The sequence below is a fragment of the Athene noctua genome, chromosome 7 (assembly GCF_965140245.1).
Source record: "Athene noctua chromosome 7, bAthNoc1.hap1.1, whole genome shotgun sequence".
In the NCBI taxonomy this organism is placed as follows: domain Eukaryota; kingdom Metazoa; phylum Chordata; class Aves; order Strigiformes; family Strigidae; genus Athene; species Athene noctua.
In genome coordinates, this window is record NC_134043.1 from 11,611,798 (window position 1) to 11,639,250 (window position 27,453).

The 27,453-nt window shown below is 44.9% G+C and overlaps 2 protein-coding genes across 11 annotated transcripts in view; both read right to left on the reverse strand.

The window, feature by feature from the left end:
• Window positions 1-11,167: 11,167 nt before the first annotated feature.
• On the reverse strand, window positions 11,168-17,034 carry UMPS (uridine monophosphate synthetase). The gene is made up of 6 exons (XM_074910574.1): window positions 16,872-17,034; window positions 16,364-16,517; window positions 14,114-14,782; window positions 13,258-13,433; window positions 12,620-12,734; window positions 11,168-11,840 (listed from the first exon to the last, which is right to left on the reverse strand). The coding sequence occupies exons 1-6, from the start codon at window positions 17,013-17,015 to the stop codon at window positions 11,659-11,661; spliced, it is 1,440 nt and encodes a 479-aa protein (XP_074766675.1). The 5' UTR covers window positions 17,016-17,034; the 3' UTR covers window positions 11,168-11,658.
• Window positions 17,035-17,502: 468 nt separating this feature from the next.
• KALRN (kalirin RhoGEF kinase) overlaps window positions 17,503-27,453 on the reverse strand; it is a 524,667-nt gene continuing 514,716 nt past the window's right edge. For all 10 annotated transcript variants that reach the window (XM_074910291.1, XM_074910292.1, XM_074910294.1 and 7 more), the window contains 3 exons: window positions 26,520-26,720; window positions 25,461-25,599; window positions 17,503-23,178 (listed from right to left, as the gene is read on the reverse strand). In XM_074910291.1, the coding sequence (XP_074766392.1) occupies window positions 22,633-23,178; window positions 25,461-25,599; window positions 26,520-26,720 (886 nt within the window). In that variant the 3' untranslated portion in view covers window positions 17,503-22,632. The remainder of the gene's footprint in view (window positions 23,179-25,460; window positions 25,600-26,519; window positions 26,721-27,453) is intronic.

Here is a 27,453-nt window from a genome sequence, read left to right on the forward strand (position 1 = left end):
TAGGGAGGCTCTGCAGAGAGACCTGGACAGGCTGGAGCCATGGGCTGAGGCCAACTGGAGGAGTTTCAATCAGGCCAAATGCCGGGGGCTGCCCTTGGGCCACAACAACCCCCAGCAGCGCTACAGGCTTGGGGAGGAGTGGCTGGAGAGCTGCCAGTCAGAGAGGGACCTGGGGGTGCTGATTGACAGCCGGCTGAACAGGAGCCAGCAGTGTGCCCAGGTGGCCAAGAAGGCCAATGGCATCCTGGCTTGTGTCAGCACTAGCGTGGCCAGCAGGGACAGGGAAGGGATCTGACCCCGTACTCGGCACTGGTGAGGCCGCACCTCGATTCCTGTGTTCAGTTTTGGGCCTCTCACTACAAAAAGGACATTGAATGACTCGAGCGTGTCCAGAGAAGGGCAACGGAGCTGGTGGAGGGTCTGGAGCACAGGTCGTACGGGGAGCGGCTGAGGGAACTGGGGGGATTTAGTCTGGAGAAGAGGAGGCTGAGGGGAGACCTCATCGCCCTCTACAGCTACCTGAAAGGAGGGTGCAGAGAACTGGGGATGAGTCTCTTTAACCAAGTAATAAGCGATAGGACAAGAAGGAATGGCCTCAAGGTACACCAGGGAAGGTTTAGACTAGACGTCAGGAAGTATTTCTTTACAGAACGGGTTGTTAGGCATTGGAATGGGCTGTCCAGGGACGTGGTGGAGTCCCCATCCCTGGAGGCGTTTAAGGGTAGAGTCGACATAGCACTGAGGGATCTGGTGTAGTTGGGAACTGACAGTGTGAGGTTAATGGTTGGACTGGATGAGCTTCAAGGTCCTTTCCAATCTAGTTGATTCTGTGACCAGTGCGGGAGAGAGAGGAGGGAATGAACAACAACTGCAGGGATGTGAGAGCACAGCTTGTGGGAAACAGCACCCAGGGATTGGCTCCCTCCCAGCCAGATCGAAGACCATGGTCACAACATGGCCCAGAGGCAGAGTGATGAGCAATGTGGGAACCCAGACTGAGGTCCTGCACAAACAGGCAGCTGTGCAGGTCTCTGCCTGCTGGGAGTGCCTGAGACTGGCACTTGAATCGGAGGGAGTCAGAGACACTGTTTGTGTGCGGTGTGATCAAGTAAACGATCTGCTCGGGCAGGTGGTTGAACTGAGGGAGGAGGTAGAAAGGTTGAGAACAATCAAAGAGTGTGAAAACAAGAATGACCGGTGGAGTCACACTCTGAGACAAAGGCAGCAGGCAGAGGCTCTAGAAGAAATACACAACTTCCTCCCCACCTCTCACCAGGCAGAAGGGGGGCAGGGGGGGATGGTGTCAGGTCCTTCCTTGGAAAGGCAAGCGAAAACCTTCTCAGCCCCCCACCTCACCTTCCCAGATGTCATTATACAACAGGTATGAGGCTTTGGAACTAGACAGCCAGTCAAATGAAGATAGACACAAGGACCCATCTAGTGAGTCATCCACAGCTTGTCCCTCAGCCCCACGACTTGTGACTTCTTCAAATAAGAAGGATGGTAATTGTAGTGGGTGACTCTGTTCTGGGGGGTATGGAGCAGGCCCAGAATCCATTTTGTATCAGAAGAAGGACATCATTATGTGGGATAGTGAGGGGTGGTAGAAGGTTACTGCACAAAGCTGTAAGAGAAATCCCTCCTTACCCTCTCAGATACCCTTACAGAATAGGTATGAGGCCCTGGGTATGTCAGATGAAGCACATAATGAGACAGAAAAGGAACCTATGTAAGCACTCTCGCCAAGGTCAGATCAACTAACCCCTCACAAGACCTACATTAAAGAGCAGCACCAAGAAGAGACAACAGCCAGTCGTTGTCATCAATGACTCTCTTCTGTGTGGAATAGAACCACTGATTTGCAGATCAGACCCTCTTTTCAGGAAGCTTTCTGCCTCCCTGCAGAGGAGTGGCTAGAGAGCAGCCCTGCAGAAAGGGATTCAGGGGTGCTGGTTGACAGTGAGCCCAGTGGGAGTCAGCAGTGAGCCCTGGCAGACTGTGGCAGGTGCACCCACCCAAAAAATAGGGCTTCTTGGCTGCTGAAGTGTATTGATTTCTTTTTTGCTACTGATTTCTTTTTTCTGTGCCCTTGTTCTCAGGGCTTTATGGTATTTGGGGCCCTTGGCTAATGGGAGCTGACAACAGATCAGATTCGGCCTGGGTATAAATGGAGTCCCCTGGGGGAGCAATTTTGAGCTTGTCCCCTCTGGAGTGGCGCACTGCCGTAAGGACTCTCCCCTTGGTCAGAACACTGCCCAAGGAAACTCCTTGAGGTTCCTACGGGTTGGGAAGCTGCCCTAGAAGTTTCCCAAGGCTGAGAGCCCTCATTTGTTAGGTGAGTGACAGAGCATTTTGGGTTTCCATTAAACTCTAGGAATTGGTGACAGTTTTGTTCTCCTCTCACGGACATTTGAATCTGTTGTTGTATGTTTGCAGAGTGCTAGTTAATAGTGTTGACAATACTTTTTTTTTTTTTGTTGCTGTTTGTTTATTTGAGAGCCTCTGCAACACAGCCAAGAGAGCAAACCACACTGTGGGGTGCATCAAACACAGTACAACTGATCAGTCAAAAGAGGTGATTATCCCACTGTGTGCAGTGTTGGTGCAGCCTCACCTTGAATACTGTGTGCAGTTCTGGGCCCCACAATTTAAGACAGGTATGAAGACCCTTGAATGCATCCAGAGGAGGGCAACAAAACTGATGAAAGGGCTCGAAGGCATGTCCTTGAGGAGGAACTGAGGGTTTGGAGAAAAGGAGGCTGAGGTCTGGCTTCATTACTCTCTACAGCTTCCTGAGGGGGGGGACTGGAGAGGGAGGTGCTGATCTCTTCTCCCTGGGATCCAGTGGCAGGACACGTGGGAATGGTCCAACGCTGTGCCAGGAGAGGTTTAGACTGGTCATTAGGAAGCGTTTCTTTACTGAGTGGTTGGACACTGGAACAGGCTTCCTGGAGAGATGGTCAATGCCCCAAGCCTGTTTAAGATGCATTTTTACAATGCCCTTAACAACATGCTTTAACTTTCAGTCAGCCCTGAAGTGTTCAGGCAGTTGGACTAGATGATGTTTGCAGGTCCCTTCCAACTGAACTACTCCACTCTACCCCTAGGGAATGGGAGCAGACTCTGATTCTTTTAAGAACAGCAAACAGGGTTTGTATTTCTAAAGGTGCACCTCATGGGATGGGCTCTAACAGGGCTGTATCAATACTCAGGAAGGATTTTTTCTAAGGCAAATACTATGACTGGGAACCTTGCCACCCCTTTCATCTGAATGATATAGGAGTTAATTGGGCTTTATCAGGAACTCATTGCTCCAATCCCCATTGATGTCCTCTCTCTGTATGTCCTGTACACAGGCTCTTGGCATTATGGGGTCCATAGCCTGATATTCTGAAGCACTGTATATTAGTAAATGAAAAGCTTCTTCATGAGTAACTGTCCATGGACAGATAGCACAGTTCTTTAACAGACCATGTAAGGGTTGAGCAACTATGCCAAACTCTGGAAAATGTGCTTGCCAGAATCCTCCAGCTCCCAGAGTGACCACACGTTATTTGGACCTTGGGGCAATCACCTCCACTTAAAATATCATTTTTGTATTGATATACTGTCATCCCTGACTCCTGTGGGACTTGTTCTGATTCCCTAGCTAAAACCTGGTGTGATAACATAGAGCTATGCTTGAACTCTTGGAGTAATTGAGTAAAAGCAAACTGTATTCTGCCCCAGGTAAAAGTGGATCCCTCTCAATCCTCAGGTTGTAATGGGACTGCTGAAAACATCTTTTATATTCAAGGCAGCCATCCAAGGCTGGGCTGCTTGCTCTATAGAAAAAATAAGACTTTTACTAGAGGGGACAGCAGCATGTAAGGCTCCAGTATTTTTTATTTAATTTATGACAGTCTATCATCAAATATCAGGTGCTGTTAGACTTATGGACAGGCTGTACAGGGGAATTATATGGTGAATGCATTTTCTGAATACTACCTGTCCTGGTTTCAGCTGGGATAGAGTTAATTTTTCTTCTTAGTAGCTAAAATAGTGCTGTGCTTTGGATTCGGTATGAGAAGAATGCTGATAATATACTGATGTTTTCAGTTGTTGCTATGAGATCAAGGACTTTCTAACTCCCCATGTCCTGCTTATGCACAGGTGTACGAGAAGCTGGGAAGGCGCAGAGCCAGAGCACCGGACCCAAAGCGGTCAATGGAATATTCCATATCATGTAATGTCATGCTCACAATGTAAAGGAGGGGCAGCTGGGAAGGAGGGGGTTCTCTCTTGCTTCTGGGGTTGTGACTGCAGGATCTTGGTATTTTGGGATCGCTGGCTGGGTATCAGTCAGTGGGTGGTGAGCAATCGCATTGTGCACGACCCATTTGTACTTTCTATTATTGTTGGTTTATTCTGTTTCAATTATTAAGCTGTTTATATCTCAACCTACAAGTCTCCTTTCCTTTATCCCTCCAATTGTCTCTCCCATCCCCCAGGCAGGGGGAGGGTGAGCGAGGGACTGTGTGGTGTTTGGCTGCCGTCTGGGTTTAAACCATGACAACAACCCATTGTCCTAAATCCTGGATGAGAGCAGTTATGCCTCTGAGGCTCCAGGGCTAATACAGTACTGTCATACATAGGAGAAGGGACTTTTAGGTAACTTGAGTGCTGCCTGTAGCAGAAAAGCAATAGTCTCCACAGCAGGTATTTTATCGATAGAAATTACAGAGTTCTGGATCTGAGGGTTTGGCACCCAAGAGCCTAATGGAGTATTAATAGTCTGTGATTTTAATAAATCCATACCCAAAATACTTAAAAGCCTTACTGCCACTATGGGTGTCAGTGTCCTTCCACCAGGCAGAGCCAATTTTATCCTAGCCCCAGGGAGCTCTCATATTTGCCTGGCAATCACTACTATAGAAATCCCTTTTTGAGATTTCTGGATTAACCCAGGGCTGTCCTCAGCTTTAATCATTGATCTTGAGGTGCCTGTACCCATAAGAGACAGAGTATTTGCAATTCACTATTAATGGTATACAAGGGTGCCAATATTAATTCCAAAAATTGCAGACACCTGAGAGGGGTCATTGGGACTCCCTGGGCTGATGCTGGGAGCTCCTCTATTCATTTTCGGGTAGGGGTGTTGGGGCACCAGACAGAACAAGGTTGTCTGGGATGGGTGAGGCAGAGGGACTAACACCACCTGGCCCCTTTCCTGCCGCTGGGCTGCTGGGGCCCCCCCCATCACGCTTATCCCACAGTCTCTGCAAGACGAACATGGGCATCCTCTCTAACTGGCCTGCTGTGAAGCCTATTCCTTGCAGGAGGTCCCATAAGCGTCTCCGTTCCAGATCACGATCCTCTTTGCCAGGGCGTCGCTTTGTGTCAGATTGATTCATTTCAGCATTTTGAGCATTTTGTCCCTTATTCTTATTACTCTGACCTCCCTTTAGCATCTGGACTACCCTGACCTGACCTTCCCTTTCGCAGACTATCATTTTGGGCATGCTTTCCTGTCCTCGTCGCATCCCCACAAGGGCTGTCCAATTTTGCAGCCCTTGAGTCATTATTGTGTTCCAGTTCCCAGTTTCATGGCATAACATTAAGGCCAGGTTTTTTGGTCCCCCAGGTGCTGCATTTTGCAAGAGTTTTAGTTTCCCTGCTGCTGTTGCTGGCACAGCCATCATGTCCTGGGGTATCGCCCCTTGTGCCTTAAGGACATCCCGAGCAGCCAGTCTCATCGTCCAGCCAGAAAACCCATCAGGACTACTCCAGGGAGGGGGAGGGAGATATCCCCGCGGTCCTGGCATTCTTCTAACAGCATGTATTATTGAAGATAACAGGGAGAAGGTATTGACCCTGGCCCCTGCATTGGGGTTCAGGAGAAATATTCTTCCTCCCAGGAATATCTGTCTGGCCTCTGTCTGATTAAGGATCACAGTTCCAGCCTCCAGCTCATAGCACCGTGCCACCCATCCCACCCAGTCCTCATGGGGCTTCTTGCCATACTGCAAGGACAGCTGCCTTAGCTGTTCTGCGTTAAAATTCGCAGCGGTCATCATGACCCCGGGCAGCAGGGGAGCATCTTCATTGCCAGCAGAAGCCAGGAGTTGTGCTGGGGAAGTTTTATTGGTAGGGCATGAGGAGGCTGCTTTATCCGCACAATGCTCAGCTAACGAAGCGGGGGTGGAAGACCCGCTGCTAGAATCAAAGCCCTCCTCATTATCTGTTTTCAGTTTGTGCATCTTTTCAATGATCTCATTCTCTGAGACCAGGCATGTAGGCTCTTGCTCTAGCTGTCGTATAGCCAGAGGTCTGAGGTTCGTTTCTAATTGTTTAAGTAATTGGTTCATAACAGAACTATGGGATTCAAAGGCAACTGCTCCTGCTTCTGCATCCTTAGCTTGCTGCAAAGCTTCCAGTTCCTGCCTAGCAGTGGTAAACAAAGCGCCCGCAGATGCCAACGCCTCCGTGAGAAGCCCGATGAAGGCCCCCTTGCTGTCCTCTGCCTTGCGTTTGTGACTGTCCTGCCACTTCTGAAACACTGCTCGCAGCATTTCCCAATTCAGCCAATTCTCAGACACCCAAACCCTGTCCCACTGAGGGGTTTTCCATCCCTTAGCCTCTTGCCATTTTCGCTGCTCTTCTACTGCCTTCTCCCAAGCATCCATGACTTGACACCAATTAATGTCACAACCCAGAAGGGTTACCCGGCCTGCAGGTCTGCAAAGATTATAACCGTTTGCAGGACTCTGTCATGCACAATGACACAGAGGATTTATTACCTATGTTCTCTACTTCATTATAGTTTACTACTATCAAGTATAGTTACGATCGGCAAAACAAGCGTATCTATACAAGTTACTACAAATTACTACTGGAGAGAAAACATGTTATTTCCACAGCAGCAGCAGCAATTAACAGCAAGTCTATATTTCAATATTATGAATTACTGCAGAATTACCACTAGTAAAGCAGCAAATATTTATCAGTACTTACATGCAGGCCTTTATATATATATTTTAAAATGTTACCGGTACCAAGTGCTCACCAAACCGATCCCAGCAGTGGGCCCAGCTGACAACGGATGAAGTCTCCCTTGGACGATGATCCACATCTTAGAGCCTGGTGTCCCTGGCGAGGGTCTGCTGTGCCAAGAAAATCTCATGGGGAAAAGGGTTTGTGTGCAGGAAATATGCTCCATTTTGGGTAAAAAGTCCTTTCTATATCACAGAGACATAAAGGGGCATAGGACACCACCACCCAGAACAGCCAATAGATGCTGCTAATTTCTATTTTTCACCTGGCACAGCCAATAACTGATGATGTTTTCTGTTCTCCCAGACCAATTTTTGTTTTATCAGACTGTTTTTCTGTTCTGTGAGTTAGAACAGCCAAGGGCAGTTACCAATGCTTACTTTCTCAGGATGTTAAGATGCTAATATCAGATGGTAAGTTGCTGTTACTGTTTGTTGTTTTTGCACTTAGCAGTAGTATCTCAGGATGTCTCTGGTTTCTTAGTAGCCAGCTGCACTTCAAAGATGACAGCTGCACTCCTCAAGGATGCTTCTGGTTCCCAGGCTGGCAGGTATTTTCTCTGTCAATATTGGAGCTGAGGTAGTCTTCTGCTCAATATTTTCCCTCTTACAACCAAGTCACCTTTATGGCTGTTCCCATCATCAGCCTAAAATGATACCTCTCAGTAAAGCAGGAACGATCAGCTGTAGGGAACACTGCAGAATTTCCCCATATAAATAGTCCTATTTGTGAAAGTATCTTTTGTGTAGCTATTATTAACTGTTCAGGAACAGATCAAAAGCAACTGCACTAGCTTAGCTTCTCCTCCTGCAATACCTCTGTGGGCTAAACACAATCTATGGCACACCATCACACTTCTGCTCAGGAGACCATGCTATAAGCAAGAACTACATGGTTACAGCCTTGCTCTGGCTTTCTCATGTTCTCTGTACTGGCCAGCCTCCACCTACAACCCTGCTTTTTCACAGCCTGACTGTGGATAGCATCAGTTTATGAGAAAAAGTTCAGAGGAGGACATGTGTCACACAGAAACAGAGAACCAAACTGAGGACAAAGTCAACCCAGACACACAGGCAGGCTCACCGCTTCCAGCCTGCGAACGTCTGCCAAAAGAGTCAGAGGAAAACTTGAAGATGGAGCAGGCACAAGGCTGTTTTCATTTGCTGCAGCATTCAAACATGAAGCAGTACTTGTCACTGTGGTACAGACCGACCAAAAACCAAGGGTGATTACAAACAAACAAAACATCCAGCCTGTCTAACCCGCAGTCCAGTTACAACCCTTCCAAAACAGACCATTTCCCTGAGACAGTGACCTCCAAAACTCAGATGTGGAAACAAACTTCCTTTGGGTGTTTCACATTCCTTTGGTACTATTCCCTAAATGCAATGGTTGTGTCACTTGCTAAAAAAATCCACAGCAACAGGCTTTCCACGTAAATTTAAAGGGAAGTGACTCAGTTATTTTTCTGGGATTAAGTCTTCAATAAATTTTCACAGAATCGGCTACAGAAACTACAATATGACCTGTCAATTATTGGTTAATAAAGCAATGTTGATACTGTGACATACAAATCATACTTCTAAGGATAAAAATTTTAAGTTGGCTGGTTTTCATTCGGTGCTGGGTTTATCGAGATCTTGCAAGAATTTTAAGTCCCAGTCAAGCACTGTACTTACGCAGTTACACCAATTAAAGTGCCCAGGCTGGGTTCTCTTGACACAGCACTCCTCATGCTCATCAGATACCCACAACCTTGGGGGGACAGAGTGAACTTTATATACAAATATCACAAGCTACATAACAATTCCTTAATGGTTCCACTGGGTGCTGGTCTCTCCTACAGTCCCCACTACACTGCTCAGAAACAGCAGCAAGTCAGCCTTCTTTCTGCTGCAAGCACTGACATTTGATCCATCTTATTTCACTATGAAAAGTGTGATATCCTTTCATTCTGTTATAAACCATACTCCAGAGTGGATTAAGGATGACAATTCCATGTAAACTTGACAGATAAATCATGTGATAACCTAGTAGTTTAAATATAGCCTTATGCCTCTACCCCAGACTCAATCAGATCAGAGAATGAACAGCAAGACTTTCAGATTCATATATTATGATGCAAATGAGTTTTGTAAATTGTGACCTAGTTCCCATGTTAGGAACAGTTGGGACCAACAGCAGGAACTATCTGATGAATACACAGCAGCGGGGGCAAGCAAGGAAATTAACATTTGTTCTTAATTTGAACTGGATTTTTAATCACTTTCAGGTGCCTCAAAGTGCACACACTTGTTTACTATAATCATTCTGACAGAATGCATACAGGAGGTAACATGTTTTTGTTTCCCTAACTGCAATGTTTGTGACATTGGTGTCAAATGAAGTGCCAGGAAACAGCTCCTTCTGAATGATTTACTGGGTGCACAATGAAGGACTGTGAAATGAAGTTTTCCAATCTACCAGTTCCTCAGAATTTGTTTTTGTAAAGAAAATGAGTTGCACGTATCCTCTAAAAGTGACTGGATTAGATCACATCAATCTCTCCCAATGCAGCTGCTATTTTTTCAGCTAGAGGCCCAATAAACTAGCTCTCTGAAGAGCCTGCTCAGGGATTGAGCTGCATGGATGTCAGCCACCTGGTTAATATGATTCAGCAGTTAGTGAAAAATATTGAACTCACAAAATTCTGTTCAGGCTGTAACAGTGAGCCAACAACACAGTGCTGAACTCCAGCCTGAGGCAGCTGTATGGTAAACTCCACTGTTTTAAATGAGGACATCAGTGAGGGTGTAACTTGTTAAAAAACAGAAAGATTTTCACCCTAAGCATACCTAGAGTTAGTACCATCATTGGAAACTATTAGCTGTAAAAGAGCTAGGGCGTCGACTATCCTGAAAAATAGAGTCTCAGCTCCCTCTGGTGGAAAAAGTTGTTTTCTGCAAAACAGTTTAAGTGAGAAAGTCTTGTTTCTGCTACAGGCCTCAAGGCCATGAGATAAAGTGAGACAGCAAACAAATCACAAATCCTCCCCTCGCTTTGAAGGACTGTAAGTTCTTAGAATTTGATGCGAAATATCAGCCTCCCAGACTGCTGATGGGTGGCTGTGCAAGATACAACACACTCATCAAACTCCAGCCGTGAAAGGTGGCCAAGAGAGCCTCCATCTTACCTGGATGTAAAATATGATTACTGAAGGAAACTGTAGCCCCAACAAAACAAACACTGAGTAAGTTCTAATATTCTCTTCACAGTAAGCAACTCCTAAGCCCCACAAAGCAGCCCTGTCATCAAGGGGAGGGGAAGCACACTTCCAGGGCATGCTGACTGTGAAAGGGTAAAGTCACCACCCCCAGCAAGCCCAGACAGAGGAATTTTCAGTTACATGGTTCTGAAGCCCGACTGCCAACAGAGCACAATGTCACAGATACAAGAAGCATAAGGCAAGGCCCTCAGATCCAAACATGCATCCCTTGCTCTTAAGACACTCTGAACAGATTAATCCAACCAACAATCAACAAAAACTCTCCCTCTGAACTTTAGTGTAACTCCGATCTATTTTGAAAGGCTCAGTGGAGTCCAGTACCAATGCCAAAAAACTCTTCTCTCTATAGTTGTTCCTAGCCTACACTAAGTGTATTACAAAGGGACCCAGCTTTCTCCATGTGCTTTGCATCAGCACAGGCACAGCATCAGTCCAGGACTGCACCACCATTCATCTTTGCCTTCCTGATAGGAATGAAAATTCAAGTCCATTTCCACCACACACACACTAAACATATTTTAGGTTATTCCATTGTTTCTAATCAAAACCAAGCATACAAGATATTTCTATGTCTCCTTATTCATTGTGAAGAGTGGAAAGTAATTCCTGGAAGTATTCCAGCTATTGTCACAAGAAGTCAATAAACAGAAAGCACATTTTTGCTTCATCTTAGAGGAATCAACAGCTCCACTGTAGTTAAGCACACAACTAGTTGCTCAGACAAGTTCTTCATCGCTTCTGTAAATAGAATCATAAGTAATTCCTGCAGTCACAGACACACTAGAATGACTTTTTATAATACTGGGGTTCTGAAAAAAGTATTTCACACTGCCACAGAAGGACAGCTTATAGATCCCATGAAAGGAAAACCGTAGCAAAAAAAATATTTATTAAACAACACATTATTCAATTTCACAGTGTGGGATTAAGATCCATACCTGATTCTTGGAAATAGAGACAACTAACCCTGCAGGAGTGGGGCAGCAGGTCAGGTCTGCAGGTGACATTTACTAAGAACAGTAAAATAGTTTCCACAGCCAGAAGGAATTTGAGGGTGGGGAAAACAAGAGCAACAGCCACCAACAAAATACCCTTGGAGTGTTTCGTGCAACATTTTTCATCAGAGAAAAGCTATTAAGGCTAGATCTTGGGATGAAGGTTTCGTTTCATATATTCAAATATTAAAAATACAACCAGGACATACAACTTTGTGTGCACGACTGAAAATAATTTAGTTAGTAACAGATTTTTCTCCAAAGGGGCAGTTTTCTACTGGCTGAAGTGCCTATGTATTTAACTGGAAGTCCCACGATGATTGCAGCTCCATCAGCTTTGCTTATGACTAGGAACACGATCTGCTTTCAATCTTCTGGATGAACACCAATTCTGCTTACGTAGCTCTCCCAAGCCTCCTTCCTGTACTTCTCTGCTTCTTGAAGACGGTCGGAAGCTGACAAGATGCCACGTCCCACAATAATGATATCTGAACCTTTTTCACAAATAACTTCCTTGGGGCTTAGGTACTTCTGTCCGAGGTTATCACCTGAAATAGAGACACTGGTTTTTTATAGTTCATACAAAACTGTTTATACCAAAAACCTTCAAAGAGGTGCTGGAACAGAGACCATGCATGCTGTTTCAATGGTCACACTAACAATTCATACCCTAACTAGAAACTGTGTCTCCAACTAAAAAAAACCTTATTACACAGATCAAATTGCACAGAGCTCACCCTCCTTTTTCATGATTTATCAATTACAATAGATTGAACAGTTATGCAAAGAAGCACCAATTGAGATTACAGATATAAGCCTTAGCCTTCCTGAAACAGGCAAAGCCTCCAAACATTCACATAAAAGATTGTGATTTCACGAATTAAGTATTGCAGAGAAAACTTCCCTACCCAGCTCAGTGATAACCTGTTCAGTCACTGTAAGACTTCCAATTCATTGATGCTGCATCTGTACCAGTATCAACAATGCCACAGTTAGACTTTTGTTGTTAAAAATTTTTTCAACTCCTACTAAGCAGTTGGACATCTAACCTAACACCTATGTGATGACATTTCACACGTTTTAAGGACTGTGCTTTACAGTATGTACCACCTCAGCACACACTGTGTAGCCTGCTGGTTGCCTCTCAGAGCTCCCAGGAAAGGGATCAGTGTACCTAGAAATACAGAAGGCAGCCTATAACGGCAAACACAGACTCCTTCCCCCAGAGAATCAGCAACAAAACCCTCCTCAGAAGTCACATTTTCACTGAAGGCTAGATCACTTACTGTATTTACAAACATACTACAAACATTTCAGAAAAGGTTACCTCCAGTCTGCAGCTGCACCCCTGGAGTTAAGTGAAGAAATTCTGGTTTATTACTAACTCTAGATCCAGATATGAATCCAAAAACAAAATCTGAGTTGTCTTCGGCCATTTGTACCTGAAGAGGATCAGTAAACAATTACAAGTGATATACTCAAAATTAAGCTTGATTAGCAATCTGTTTCTCATCCCTCCTTTGACACATTAAGCTGTGCAAGTGAGGGGTACGAAACACCTGTTCTTGTTTTACCAATATAAAGTCACCCAGACCTTCCTCACCCCTCACTGATCTTGCTGCACTTAGAGCCAGGAACATGAATACTGTGGTTTTTTTCTATGTTATAAATAATACAAGGAATTTAAATTATTTAGAAATTTATTGCTTCAGGGGAAAAAAGGAGGCTGGGCTAATAGCAAACTTGGAATGTTTACTAGAATTCATTGTGAACTCTGGCCACCTCACACAACCAGCCTGCAACTTTTAAACACCACGCTGTCAGATTCCTGAGTCTCCACAGGAAAAAAAGCTGTAGTAGTTAGAGGTAGAGACACTTTTATAAGTGCAAATATTAGAAGCACACAAAACCTCCCTGTCACAACACTTTACAAGCTTTTAACCCAAAACAAGACTGTCTACTTACCGCAGCTTTTGTGTATTCACCCGTTGCAAGTGACCCCTGGGAACTCATCTGGGCAATCAGCAGACAGCCACGCTGGAGAGGAAGACCTACTTCCTTCAGACCTTTCACAACCCCAGAGCCTGGAACCACGTGGGCATTAATGACGTCTGACCAGGATGCGATTCTGAACACACCACCTGAGAACATGGATAGGGAGACATAGGCAAAGAGCCATTAGAAACATTAAAACAGGAAGCACATTAAACAAAGCAAGCTGCATGCTAAAGCATTCACATTTTAAAGGACAGTTTTACTACTGAAGCTTGACAGTTACAAGTGCAGTCCCATCAGACCATTCTGATAGCTGCCTAACCACAAAGTGTAATCTTCCAGTTTTACTTTATACAAACACTTCTTAGTAACTCACCTTTAATATTCACTGAGACATTTACAGTACCCTAAAAATCCACTGTCACAGGCACTATCTTTCACTGCAGTATGCAGATCATGTGAGACACGTGGATCAGAAAAACAGTTCTACAGTTGCAGATGCAATATCCAATGAAAGTCATAGTGAGCACACAAGTAACTGCCTTAAAAAGCCACACTGCATTTTCTCACAGCAAACAACTACCCAGAAGTACTTACTGAGTGCAACCACAGATTCATAAAAAGGTTTAGGCTGGAATGGACCTCTGGAGGTCATGCCCGTTCAGCACCCTTAACTTCAAAGATAGATAAGGCTGCTCAAGGCCTTGTCCCCTTGAGTCTTCTCCAAGGCTGGAGATGCCACCATCTCTCCTGGCAACCTGTGCCAGCACTGCAGTTACACACACCAGCAGCGAAGTTACAATAAACCGAAGTTGATGATAATCACCTTCATACTGATGTTTGACTGTGTTTCCAATGTCTGCAAACTTCCTGTCTTCAAAAATCAAGAATTCATGTCGATCTGCGAGTGTTCTCAACTCCTTTACTACCTCTTGGGTGAAATCATTCAGGATGTCTATATGTGTCTTCAGGATACAAATGCTGGGGCCCAGGACGGCAGCTAACTGCAGCAGCTCTTTGGAGCTGGTGACATCAGCAGAAAGGCACAAGTTTGTTTGCTTCTTTTCCATGAGCGCAAGAAGCCTGGCTGCGATAGGATGTACCCCTGGCAGCTTGGCACGAGTGCTGAAGCTCAGCTCTTTACATGGTCTCTTCACAGGAGCAGGGCCGTTCTGAGCCACTGGCTCAAACACATTTCCCTGAATGAACTTCTTCACCTTTTCAACCATTTCAACAGCCACTTCTCCCTGCTGCTGGAGAATTTCCAACACGCCAGACAATGTGCACACAGAATGCAGGCGAATTCCACGTTCCTCTAACCTGGCCTTCCCGCCCTGCTCCCTGTCCAACAGCACTATGGCATCTGTGACTTTTAATCCTTCTTTCTGAAGAACTTCTGCAGTTTCCAGTACGCTAGATCCACTTGTTACCACATCTTCAATGATCAAGCATGTTTCTCCTGGATTAATGGTGCCTTCTACCAGCCGCTTAGTACCTTAAAAATAAAAGGCAAACACTCCACTAAATGAAGAAAGTTTAAGACCCAAAAAACTTTAACTTGCTATGCTAATGTAAGGATCACATTTGTTCCACATACAAGCATATGCTACAGCATATCCTGAAGTCCAGTTCCACTCGACTTCAAGAGAATAGGAATTTCATTCACTGTCAGTTTGAAAAGGTATTTTGTTCAGTTATTACGCAATACCAGTTATGACAGATCTCAATGTAGCTCAGTCACCGACTTCTAATTGAATTCATAAAGGCTGTTACTTCTCCAAGTTAATAAAATACTACTTTATGTTTCCAGAAGTTACATTCCACTAACAAAAACTGACACATTGTTAACTGCAAAATTTAAATCTTTGGATGACTACAGAAGTTTATTGTTGTCATGAACTGAATGCTCAGAATTATAAAACTATTCTCTTCAGTTATTTAAAATGTCATTAAAGCAGCTAAGTTATTGGTACCCTTCAACATATTTCTTATTTTCCACAGGCATTATTCTGTGCATAACATGCCTGTTAGAACAAGGAGGAGTAAAGCCTCAGATGCCTTTGCCCTCACCAACAACAGGCACATGTCCATGAAAGGCCTCCTGGGGGGCAACAACAAAGGATGCCTGGCTTTCCTGGGAAGCAGTGAGCAGCAGGAGAACATTATGCAGCAAGTGTGGTGCTTAGACCATGACAGCCTGAGAACAAGTGTATATACAGCTTTGCAACCCATGTGACACCAGAAACCTTGTGCCAGGCAGTTAATTGCTGTCACAATTGATTTCTTGTCCTTCACAAGAAGGAACAGCAAGTTTTCATGCCTAGCATGCTGACTAACATAGGAACAACATTTAGTTTTGACAAGCATACTTTCTATTCTATTTCTGTTCTGTAATACTTTTGGAAGAGTACAGCTCTTATCACATGTAGAAATCCAACTGCTATGCTAGGTTAGCGCTTCAGTCTTCCCTCCCCCTTCATCAAAATCAAATAAATGGTTCATTGGGTAGAGAACTGCTTCTCACCTTGTTCACCCTGCCCACTGGTTACAGGACTATAGGATATGAAAGAAAAGTGGATTTGAGGGGTAAATGAAGAAGAGACTTTCTAGTCTCTTCCTCTTGGTTCCAACTGGTTCCTCTTGGAGCCAATACACGAGCTCTGTTTGGGGGTGAAATGTGGTGCTGGTCTCAGCATATCAGAGAAACCGAGTTATAAATCTTGGTTTCTGGGAAAGGCCAGAACCCAGAACTATAGTAATGGTGCCAAGGGAAAAAAGACACTGCTGAAGGAAAAAATCCCAAAAAATCCCCATAAAGCCAAAAATTAAAACCCTTTTCAAGAGTGTCCAAACCTGCTACATTCAAGCTGCAGCCTGATCAGCAACCAGCTGGGAGAGCCCGATGAGGTTGGGATGCTGCAGGAGGTACATTTTAGGGGGAAACGGGGCTGCTCTTGGACTTGGAGCGGTAACCTTAAACCAGAGTGGAGATGCTGCACATTATAAAAGAATCACAAATCTATAATTTCCAAACATGACAAGAAATAGAAACAAATTCCTGATTTGAAGGTTTTACCATAGTCTTTTGCTTCCTTCCTCCGTATAAGCATTGGAATTTGATTTTCTGAGCAGATAATTGTGGCCAACGGCAGTGCCGTGTAAGGAACACCACACACACAGTCATACTCGAGACCAGCTCCTTTGGCTGCTTGAAAGAGAAGATCTGCAACCTGAAGAGGAAAACCGAACATTTTTTAAGAGTCAGACTGGCGTGAACATGACCGAACAAATGTGTTACCCAGGGAAGCGATGCAAACCCAAGAAAATCTCCCTCCTTTACAGTGTGACAGCCGCTGCCTTACAGCGAGCAGACAGCATGACGTCCATACCCCGCGGGCTCCTGCCCGGCAGAGCACGACCCCAACACCAGGATGAGCTCTCCGGAGAGGGCCGGGCAGCGCTCCAGGCCCCCTCCCCTCCTTTAGACAAAAGAGACCCTTTTCTCCTCAAGAGACAGCCTGGCACTCCGGCAGGACCCGGCCCGGCCCCTCGCCCCCCACAGCGGCCGCCGCTCGGCCCCGCACCTGGCGGAGCAGGAGCGGGTGGGAGACGAGGCCGCGCAGGTCGATGTAGACGGGGGAGGCCCGGCCGCTCTTCAGCACGAAGTCGCCGAAGCGCAGAGCGCCCGCCTCGCGCAGCACCGCCGCCGCGCGCGTCGCCGCCGCCATCCCGCCGCGCGCCCGGCGCCGCCCCGGCGCCAGGAGATGACGCAGGGAGGGGGCGGGGCGAAGGGCGCGCACGCGCGGGAGGAGCGCGGGGCGGGGCGAAGCCCCTGTGGTGGGCGCGGTGCCGGGAGACCCCGCCCCCGCCCTCCCGCGGCCCGGCCCGGCCCCGCCCCGCCCCGCCCCGCCCGTCCGCGGGGGGGGCGTCCAGGGGCTGCCCGGCCCCCCCCGGCCCCACGTGCCCTTCCCAGGGGGAAGCAGGAACCGGTGGTGCAGGCGGGGTGTGTGGTGACCCCAGACCTTCTGCTTCGGCTCCCGGGGGGAGTCCCAAAAGGCTGCCTGGATCCCGCGTGTGCAAGGCCAGGAGTCGGCTGGGGTGATAGTCTCTTGCTCTGGTTTCTTGTCAACATCCCTCCGAAAAATGATCAGCAAGCTCCGAGTCTTCAAGGCTTCAGAAAGATTGCCATACGAGTGAAATAAGACTGACCCGGTCTTCTCTGAACAACTGTATTTAATCAAAAAAGCCCAGAAACTGAATCATTCGTATACTCTATTTATAGGAATGCCAGGACAGAAGATGTACAGTTTGAAGCTACATCTGTAGATGATCATATATACTGCAGTATAGTAATAACAACATGGGACAGCAAGTAATCACCTCACAACAGTACACATGAGTGATTAGACTTAACAAAGGAAATATTTACAAACTTACCTTTACAAAACAACATCGTGTGCATACAAAATGAAATTCGCAATAAAACTGAAGATACATTTAAGGCAGACCAGCAATACACTGAAATAATTAAGGCTGTGGAATTACTTTGCACCTTGAAAATGCTGAACTGTTAGCAATACTGTTTCTTTTTTCCTCCTTCAGTTGACTGTTGCAAAGATTGAAAAGCATCAATATATTCCAACTGTTTGCTCTTAGTGAATAAGTCTGAGATTGGATTTTTTTTTTTTTTTGCACTTTATATTGCATTTGCCTTCCAAAAGTTATCAGCAAATTGACCTCAGTGGCAGAGCAACGCCGAACAGTTTGGTAGAAAGAGAAGTAAAAGCACCAGCATCAGAAGTTGGACATGGAGGTGAAATATGGCTTGAGTAGAGAAGATGTTGGTTTTTCACTAGCTTCATAATAAAGACTACAGTTACAGCGAATATTCAGCATCCTGACGCTATGGTAACACCACTATACAGATCCCAGAATGAGAATTCATCACTTGATGGCAGTGTGCAGTCAGCCTAGTAAAATGGGATTTTATTTTGTTTCCTTTGGAAAGCACCATTTTCTGATGGGACATGAAAGAATGAGCTGGAAAATAAATCCAAGCCCCATGTTAGCGGATAATCTACCACTGCAGTGAAAGGAACAGAAACAAAACCAGGTGGTTAGCCCCTGTGCACGTTAATTAGCTGTTAGACCTTTGTACATACAGACTAGCCTTTACCTCTGCCTCTGAAGTTTATATTATCCCGGGTCACCTGTTGCAGTCCCCTCATTGCAAGGGCATTAAAACATGGTTATAAATAGTCAGGTCATAATGTGCAGTTCTGTGTTTAGCCTTTATTCACGGTATTTGTAACAAAGGCCTAATAGCATTGTCAGCAATGCAGATGAACTCCACTGAAGCCACAGAACCTGTACAGGTAGGTCAGTTGAGGGCACAGACTTTGTCTCAGCATTAACTTAGTTTAAAAGTAAAATGCTTTTAATGCTAAATGATAATATAATGATAAATCCTGCCTGAATGTGTGTCATCCCTGTAGTACCATACTCAGGGGGCTTGGCAGCTTGGTGGAGATGTGGGGATCACCCGCAGGGCAGCGAGTGCTTCGGACACCTGATGGGAGCTGACAACATTACACAAGCAATCAGATTGCCCATTCCGTGGCTAAGAGTGAAATAGCCTGGGCTGGCTGCTCCAAGCAGAGAGTTAGTTTCTCATTGCCAGGCATGTCCATTAAATGTGGCCACCTTAAATAACAAGTGCTACGTGTCAGCGTGCCCTCTGAGCCCTGTTTCGCTGCCACCCCTGCTGTTGCCTTCCTGCAGGCCTGTCAGCCAGCCCAGCGCTGGGGCACACTGGGAGCAAGTGTACTTTGATGTCAGTGCAGGGTAAGAGCACCATGAGGATGTCTGGAGGCCGTGGCTGTCTGTGTAGTGCCAGTCTGCACCGAGCTTGTGCTGCTCCATTGCTAGCATTACTGTTGGTCGTTCTAGCTGGTCTGAAGGTGCTGCAGGTGCTAGAGGGTACAGCTGCCATCACACCTTCACTCGGCCATCTTGGGAATACCCTGAGTGGGAAAGCTGCAGGTGGAAATCTTCCCCTCAGAGTCAGCTGCTCTCTTGGGAGCTTTGTAAAAGCCTAATGGAGCTTTATGAGGAACTGTTTCCCCATGTTTGTTACAGACAATATTTCATGCACAAAATATCCAGTAGTTGCAGAATGCTGCAGAGGGTGTTGGCTGTGGTGCTTCTCACTCAGTGGGCTCACTCCAGGCCAACTTACTGAATTTCTGTAATCTATTTACAACAGAGTTACAGGACCTGTTGGATCTGCAGAGAGGCCACAGGTTGGCTGAAAAAGACCTTGAGAGAGCAAGGTCAGAATACTACCTCTGTATGTATCATACAGCAGCATTTCATATCAACTTGATATTATTCAGGCAAAAGAAATCTTTGAGATAAAATGCAAGAGTCGTCAATAATCACAAATATATCTGGAAGTATCTGCAGGTACTAACAGGGTCCAGTTTTCTTAAAGGTGCTGTAAAAAGCGCAGCGCCCAGGAAGAGGAGTTCTCTAACATGAATATGGAAAAAGCAGAACCATAAAGGAAAGCAACTCCGTAACATTCAAAATCTTCAGAGTTCAGCACCCCCAGCTCTCCCTTGATGAGGAATCTCTTTGAATCTGAACACCAATACCTAAACATGTATCCTCTTTCAGCCTTTTGGGTTTTTTTGTCTGTTATTTGCTAGCAAATGGAGGCTTAAATATTCCCTTAAACAACTCAGCTTTTTCCCCCTGTGCATCCAAAGTGTCTGCTGTCACAGTTTGAGATGTGAATGCAGGAGGTAGGAAAAAAAAAAAATTCCAGTTTTCACGTGAGACAAGAGAATTTGTTTGTATTAATGCCAAGCAGAAAGGCTGTGGCTTAAACTGTACCCACAGGCCTAATAAAAACAGCAGGTTTTATAAACCACACTTCCATAAACATTTTTTTTAACGGCAGCACAATCACAGCACAAAGAGCCAGCTTTGACAAATAGGAAGAAGTACAAACAGTCCTGTAGTGAGAAAGCACTTGAGGCTGGTGCTAATTAAAGACACCCCTTGATGACTGCTGTCTGAAAGAAGTTTCAGTTGCTAAGAAATCACATACTTTGCACTCTTGCTCAGGATGAGTCTAACCTTTGTTTAAAAGGTGCTGCTGAATTGCTTAGAAAATTAGCTGCCGCAATACAGAGGGAAACCAAGATAGGTTCTAGCTGATCAAGAAAGTTTAGTCTTCTGTGAACACCGTCTCTTTCAAGTCTTCCCACAGCTTCCCCCTGTATTAGATCTCTCTACATCAGCCACACAGCCTTGTACACCGCTTCTGACTCTGCTCAGGCACCCGGGCTCACCCTTCTGACTGTGCCTCCTCGACCTCAAGGTCTGTTCTTGTATTGCATGCAGTGCTGAACGTTGGTTTTTTTGCTATGCCTCCTTTCTTCTCCACTAGCAAAATACTGACCACTGCAGTGTACTGATGGAGCAAGCACAAAGAGAAGGGCCAGGTCTCCTACCTGACGTGAAACTGAGCTTGGAGGTGGATCAAAAAAAGGGCTAGCAGAGCCCTGAGAATCTAACAGTACTTGCAGAGTATCTCCACCAGCTGCTGGCAGAGACAGCTTTTGCTCCTGCAGATACACTGCAGGCTCACAGTGCAGTTACTTGGATGGTAAATTAAATTTGACTCTTGCCCTTACAAGAGAGTCTATACTGAGCACACATGGTCAGATCAAGCCCTTTTCCTTAGGAAAACCTTTGGTAACAACTGACATTTCCCATTGCAGGCACAGCAACGACACTCAGCACCGAGACAAAGTCCTTGCATGCCAGGGGGGGAAAAAAAAAAATCTCTTTGATCGTCACCCTACAAGGCTGTAGAGTGTGATGGTGTGGCAGCAGGATGGGGAAGCCCCAGCTGGGCAGGTGTTTCCCCTCTTAGTCCCACTGCTGGAGAGGAAGATTTGGCCCGCCTACGAACTGCTGATTTGTCCCTGCAGACTCCCTGCATCGGTTATACTTAAGGCTGGCTCCGTCACTGTAACATCAATATGATGATGTTGCAACTTGGCTTGCAAGAGAGAAATGTTTTAATTGTGAATATTTTTTATTTTATTACAAATTAGGCTTTGGACATAAAAATATCCTCATGAATGCTTTGGTGATGAGGTGCTAACGGCAGCTGAGAGATATTTACAAGTTTGGAAATGAAACAAATGACATACTTTAAACACTGAAAACGATTTTCAAGCTGTAAGCACAAGGATGAAGTCACCACTCCTACTGCACTCTGAAAGGTTTAGATGGACTTTGGGCCAAGCAATTCTGAAGCTAGAAGTGGAACAGGATCCTTTATATATATATATATTTATATATATATGATACAATATATGTATACTGAAAACCTGTGATAGAAAAAATTGTCTCCATTATCATCACCTAGTTTACAGATACTGCAAAAATTTGACACAGCCTTTTCTCAATGCACAGGTTTTGCAAAAGATTTCTGTACAGTGTGTATAAAATGCTTTTAAAAAACCCACCATAGTCCCATTGTGCTTAGTCAAAACCAGCTGCATGCTCCAATGAATTCATTGCCTTAATCGTAGCTCTGAAAGGTACTGCATGTTGACTTGACACAGCAGAAAGCCCAAGGATTAACGGGGGATTTTGATCTGAGCACTACCATGCAACGAGAGTGTATCTAAGCCACGCCACCATGGAAGCTGATCCAGCAGTGACTAGGGCCTGATCTTGCATGTCCTACGCAGGCAAAGTCCCCACTGAAATCATGGCAGGCCTGGGCATACAGGGCGTGCAAAATCCGTCTGTTAACCCGAAACAGGCTTGCAATGATTTCAGCAAAATCTGACTTCAGTCCAGTTCTGCAGTACATGCTAAGGTCAGCCTAGTCTCACTCCCCCCCCACTATCCTACTCCTAATCTCTCGTACATTTTGAAATCAGTTCAGCAAGATCAAGAGGATTTCTTATAAGGCTGCCTCACAAAGATTAAGGCAACTTCAATTTTGGCTCTTGTTTCCAGTTGGTGTTTGCTTCCCAAAGTCCTTTTCTGGCAGTGGACGCAACAATACCACGTGTCCCAAGAGGAGCCCGCCAAGAGGAAGGAGCGGGTACCGCTGCCGTTACCCCCTTCACTTTGGTCCCGAGGAACTGGGCAGGTACTGCCACCTCCACCATGATTTGTACCCTGCAATTAGGGAAGCCACGTGAAATGCAAACGCCGAATACAGGACTATGTACAGACAGATCTGCTTTGTGCCTGCTTGCTCCCTGCGCCTTGCCTCAGGACCAGCAGTGTAGGACCCCGGGGGTGGAGGCATTACGTGCCTGGGTTCAGCCTGCCCATCAGGAAACTCTTGACACTGGGGACGGGGTGCACGTCATACTGGTGCCTGCGGCGCTCGATGAAGGAAGCCAAGCGGGAGGTATCCAGTGGGATCTTGGAATAGCTGCCGTTGTGCGGCTGCAGCCACGGATGCTGTAAACAAGTGGCTGCCGTCGGCCTTCTCCTGAAGTCTTCCTGGAGGATAACATTGATGAAATCCCTGGCGGCGTGACTCACATCGGAGAAGTACTCGGGCGGGAAGCTGAAATCTACTCTGCACACATTGATACAAGTCTCCTCTTTGCTTTCATCCAGGAATGGAGAGACACCACTTAACATGATGTAGGTGAGGACCCCAATGCTCCAGATATCTGTGCTCAGGGAGACAGGAAGGCCTTGGATAACTTCAGGAGCTGCAAACTCTGGGTTTCCGAGGAGGTGGTGGACATGGTAATGACCTGTGATCTGAACTGCATCTTCCAGATCAATGATCTTGACACGAGGTACCGGGATCCTTAAATCAATGAGCAGATTTTCTGGCTGTTGAAAAGATAATAACAAAAAATTATATTTTTGCAAGTAAAGTGTGTAGATTTCATTTAGGTTTAATAGCCAATCAAAACTTGCATTTAATCAGATGTGCAAGGTACAGATCAGGAGAGTGAATGACAAGGAACCAGCTCAGCTGCTGTTTACACTGCTGTAAATTCAGATCAATGTTGAAGTTGCAATGACAACATCCTCTTTTGCACTTTTGCACTTTAGGGCAACACACTGGGATTTTGCACTTTGTCCTGAATACTCAGTCTATTTTGCCAAACTGATCTGTACAGATTAAGAGCACTGATAGATTTTAAAATTTTGATAAGACGTGTGCATCTCTGATCAGTTTATTTAGATTCCATTTGTTTACATGACAACTCACTACCTAAATGTGCATATCTTGCAGCAGAAATATTCTTCATGAAGTAAATGTTCAGCTTTGTTCCCACTACCACATATCCTGGGAGGGACTCTGGTGCATGCCATTACTGTTGCTGTCAGTTGGTGTGGATGTTCCCTTATAAACACCAGCACATAGTCATGCCTTCCAAGCCAGAGTGTAATTATATTTAATCCAAATTGATTTTCCCTCTGTTTTACCAACTCTCTCAGTATTTATGATCTTTCTCTCTTTCAGTGGGAGATGCTGAGCATTGCCTATGTACTCCACTCTGGGGACTTAACATGGATTTTCCTTCCTTTGTTGGCTCTGAGATGATTTCTGAATTTACTTCTTCACCCTCTCTAGACTCACTTTTCTGTCCTATAGCCCCTCATCCTCATGCATATTTTACTGCTGCCACATTGCTATAGATGTAAAGCAAAATTCCAATCTCTGCGCTTGCTCTTCTTTTTGCAGTCTGCATCGACAAGATCAAAACATTCTTGATCAGGATCCTGGGACAAGACAGTCCATGGCTAGGTCTGCTGTCACTACCAGTGCATCTCCTGCTTCCCACTTAGCAACAAAAGGTGCTTTATTTAGCATCCCTCATTCAAGAGAACTGTAAATAGGTCACAAAAAATTGGCTTCCCACCTTGTTTCTCAGAAGTATCTTATGATCAAACACAGAATTCAGAGAAGTTTCTTACCTCAAAGTGATACCTACTTTTTGACAGGTCCTATAAATATGGCAGAAAATACAGACAATTTTACTGAAAGAAACCAGGATGATTTAGCATTTTGGGACTAATGTCCACATAAGGTATTGTACAAAAGGATTTTTTTTTATATAGTGGTAGTAGACAGAAGAATAATGAAAGCATCACTTTATCTGACATGCCTAGGGGTTGGAGAGTTGAGAAGAGACATCCTTGGAGCTGGATTGTCCACTACACAAGAAAGTTAAATTCATCTCTCATTCTCCATTTTTAATTGGCATTTCAGCCTGCAAAAAAATTATAGATTATCTGATATCCCTGATGACCAGAATCAACGTTGCAGATCACAAAACTCAAAACACTTGATCATAACTTCAATTGCTAATTCTCTGTCATCCAAGATAACTGGGATGTTGGTGAGGACAGCAGCAGTACAATGCTGAATCCAGGACAGTACTGTGCCTCCTACTGTGTGCACTAACAAAAGGAGGCACAAACTGCGCTGATCTAACTGGGCGTGACATTAAAGAATGGCTGGATTTCTTCCCCACAATGCAGCTTGTTCTTTCTCAGAAGCTCACCCTGGGTGTATTTCCCACCCAGTTCCCCTCTCAGGCTCTGTAGCACAATGCAGGGTGCTGCTTTCCTTTGGCTCCGCCAGCCCTCCCCACCTCCTGCTTCCCTGCACCCTCCCCTCCCTGTGCTTTGGGCTCTCCAGGGCACTGCTGTGGATGTGAGGAAGACACGTGCTCCTTCTGGCCTGCTCTGAGCTGCCTGGGCACAAGCCAGCTCTGCTTGGGAAGCTTGGGAGCTAAACTGGTGTAGGTGTGAGCCCAAACCATACCCCGTGGATTTATCTTGTAATTCCCTTTCAGTCAGGTGCTACTGATGTCTCACTCTTGCCTCAGATGTCCTCCTTTTCCTTCATTAAATACAGAAAGAACTTGAGAACAAACTACTGAAACAAAGAAATAGGTGCATCTCTTGTCTGAAGGAAGAAAAAAGACCATGTGCTGCAGGTCAGTAAATCCTTTCTATGGTCAACAGGTCTGAAAGATAGTGCTTGTCCATTTAGCCATCACCTCTTTGGGGTACAGACTGCACTTCCTCCCTGTCTGTGCAGCTGGGAACTCTGTACCAGGGCACTGATTGATAGTATTACTCTCTTTTCTTCTTACCTTTATGTCTAAGTGAGCCACTCTGCAATTGTGAAGATACTGCAGGGCTTCCATTGTGTCTCTTATATAGAAAGCGACTTTCTCCTCCATAAGTTCATCATGGTTCATTAGATAATCTAAGAGACGCCCGTCATCCATCCTACAAACAAATCAAACCCTGCACATGAAAGATCACATGATCTCTCTAGGAACAGTTAATTTTTGAAAACAAAATTGCAGTGGAAACTTTATGACCTAAAAATGGAGGAAACCAAAATGCAAGATCTGATGAGTATTTAATGATATCTCAAGATACTGAAGGCCATGGAAGTGGTAGAATGATTAATCCTCAATTGTTATCTCCGGTCCTTGAAAAATTTAGCAACAGTCTCAAAGTAAACTCATTTGCTTAAGGATGGATTCAATAGACAGAGGCAATTCCTTTGAAAACAGATCATCTTAATTATTTGGATTCATCTATTTATTTATAGAGCTGGTTGCATAATGTAGAAAAAAAAATCACTGACATTTTCAGTCGGTAATATGTTCTGTGGGAAAACTAACCTAATAAAAGTTTTCCACCTAGTTTTATTTATCTGTATAAATAAACAAGCAAATAGCCCAAATATACTTTGTTGGATATACTGTAACAAAGAAGCATTTTTGGATTTTGGTTGCTATTTCTCCTTATAGGGGCAAGCATAGATGCTACACAGCTCTTCTCACCAAGAAGTATTAGAACAACGTAGGCTTCAGTTTAGCTGAAACACATTTACTTGAATATAAGAAGTGGACAAAACTGCCCAAATAGATGTGATGCTACTCAATGGGACAAACTAACTGCTGATACAATTACCCGAGCTTCACTGGAGTAGAAAGCAGTTTTATTTGTCTCTTATTTACTGTAAAGAAAAGGCAGTGGAAGCTCTGCAGAAAATTGCTATTTCATTTGATGTCACAATCAACAAAAAACAGATGACAAAATCTTTGCCCTGCTGACTTCAGTCTGAATTTTACCCTTGGCTTCAATAGGGCTTTGATTTTTACCCAGACACTTCAATTCAAGCTCCACATACTTACAGTTCCAAAACTAAGATGTAAGAAGTAGGAGACTCGTAGGTATCATGGATAGTGATGTACTGAGGATGCTGTAAGTGCTGTAACAAAGCTGCTTCGTGTGCTGCCTGCTCTTTCTTTTTCATTTTTTTACTAATGAATTTTACAGCAACGTCTTTCCGGGTGGCTTTGTGAACACATTTCTTTACTATGGAGAATCGACCCCTGAAATAAAAAAAAAAAAAAAGAATAATGAAGGGGCCTCATGAATATCATGAATAAATCACACCTAGTTTTCAGTGCAGTAACAGACTGATTTTCGAAGTGTTATTTGATTCAGCGCATTAATATTTCACAAGAAATCAGATTTAACAAGTTGTTCATAACCTTTTCAAACAAAGAGCCTCTATCTCTTACCCTGGGTGTAGAGATTCTTTGGGGATTAGCAAACACTGAGAGCAAGCGGTGTCACTTTGCTTTGTGCAGTCATACTGATGTCCTCTAACAATCTCCCCTGGGTTCAATTTGCTGCCACTTTTACAGGTCCTATCTCTTTTTTTAGCTCTGGGTCTCACTTCTCCAGTTGATTTAATAAAGAGCCCAAACTGTCTCACACAACTAAAAGAAAAGTCTTGTTAAATAATCACTAACCAACCATTTTGTCTTACTGTTTCAGACACACAGTAAGAAATTAAGAAAAAAGCTGGCAGGAAAGCATTTAGGAAACTCAGCCTAGTACCAATCCTGAAAGTTAAACTACTCAGTGAAACCGCGTGCTGAACTTGGCCTCTTACCAATACATCACTCTTCTTTCTACAGAACCAGAGAGACTCCTGTCCTTTCAGCCCAGAACTAGCCACCTCTGATCTCTGAGCTGAAGAACTGCATTAACCTGAATTGTTTGCATGCTCCTTATCTGTTTGTTGTCTTCGCAGGGCACCAAGGGCTGACAACATAT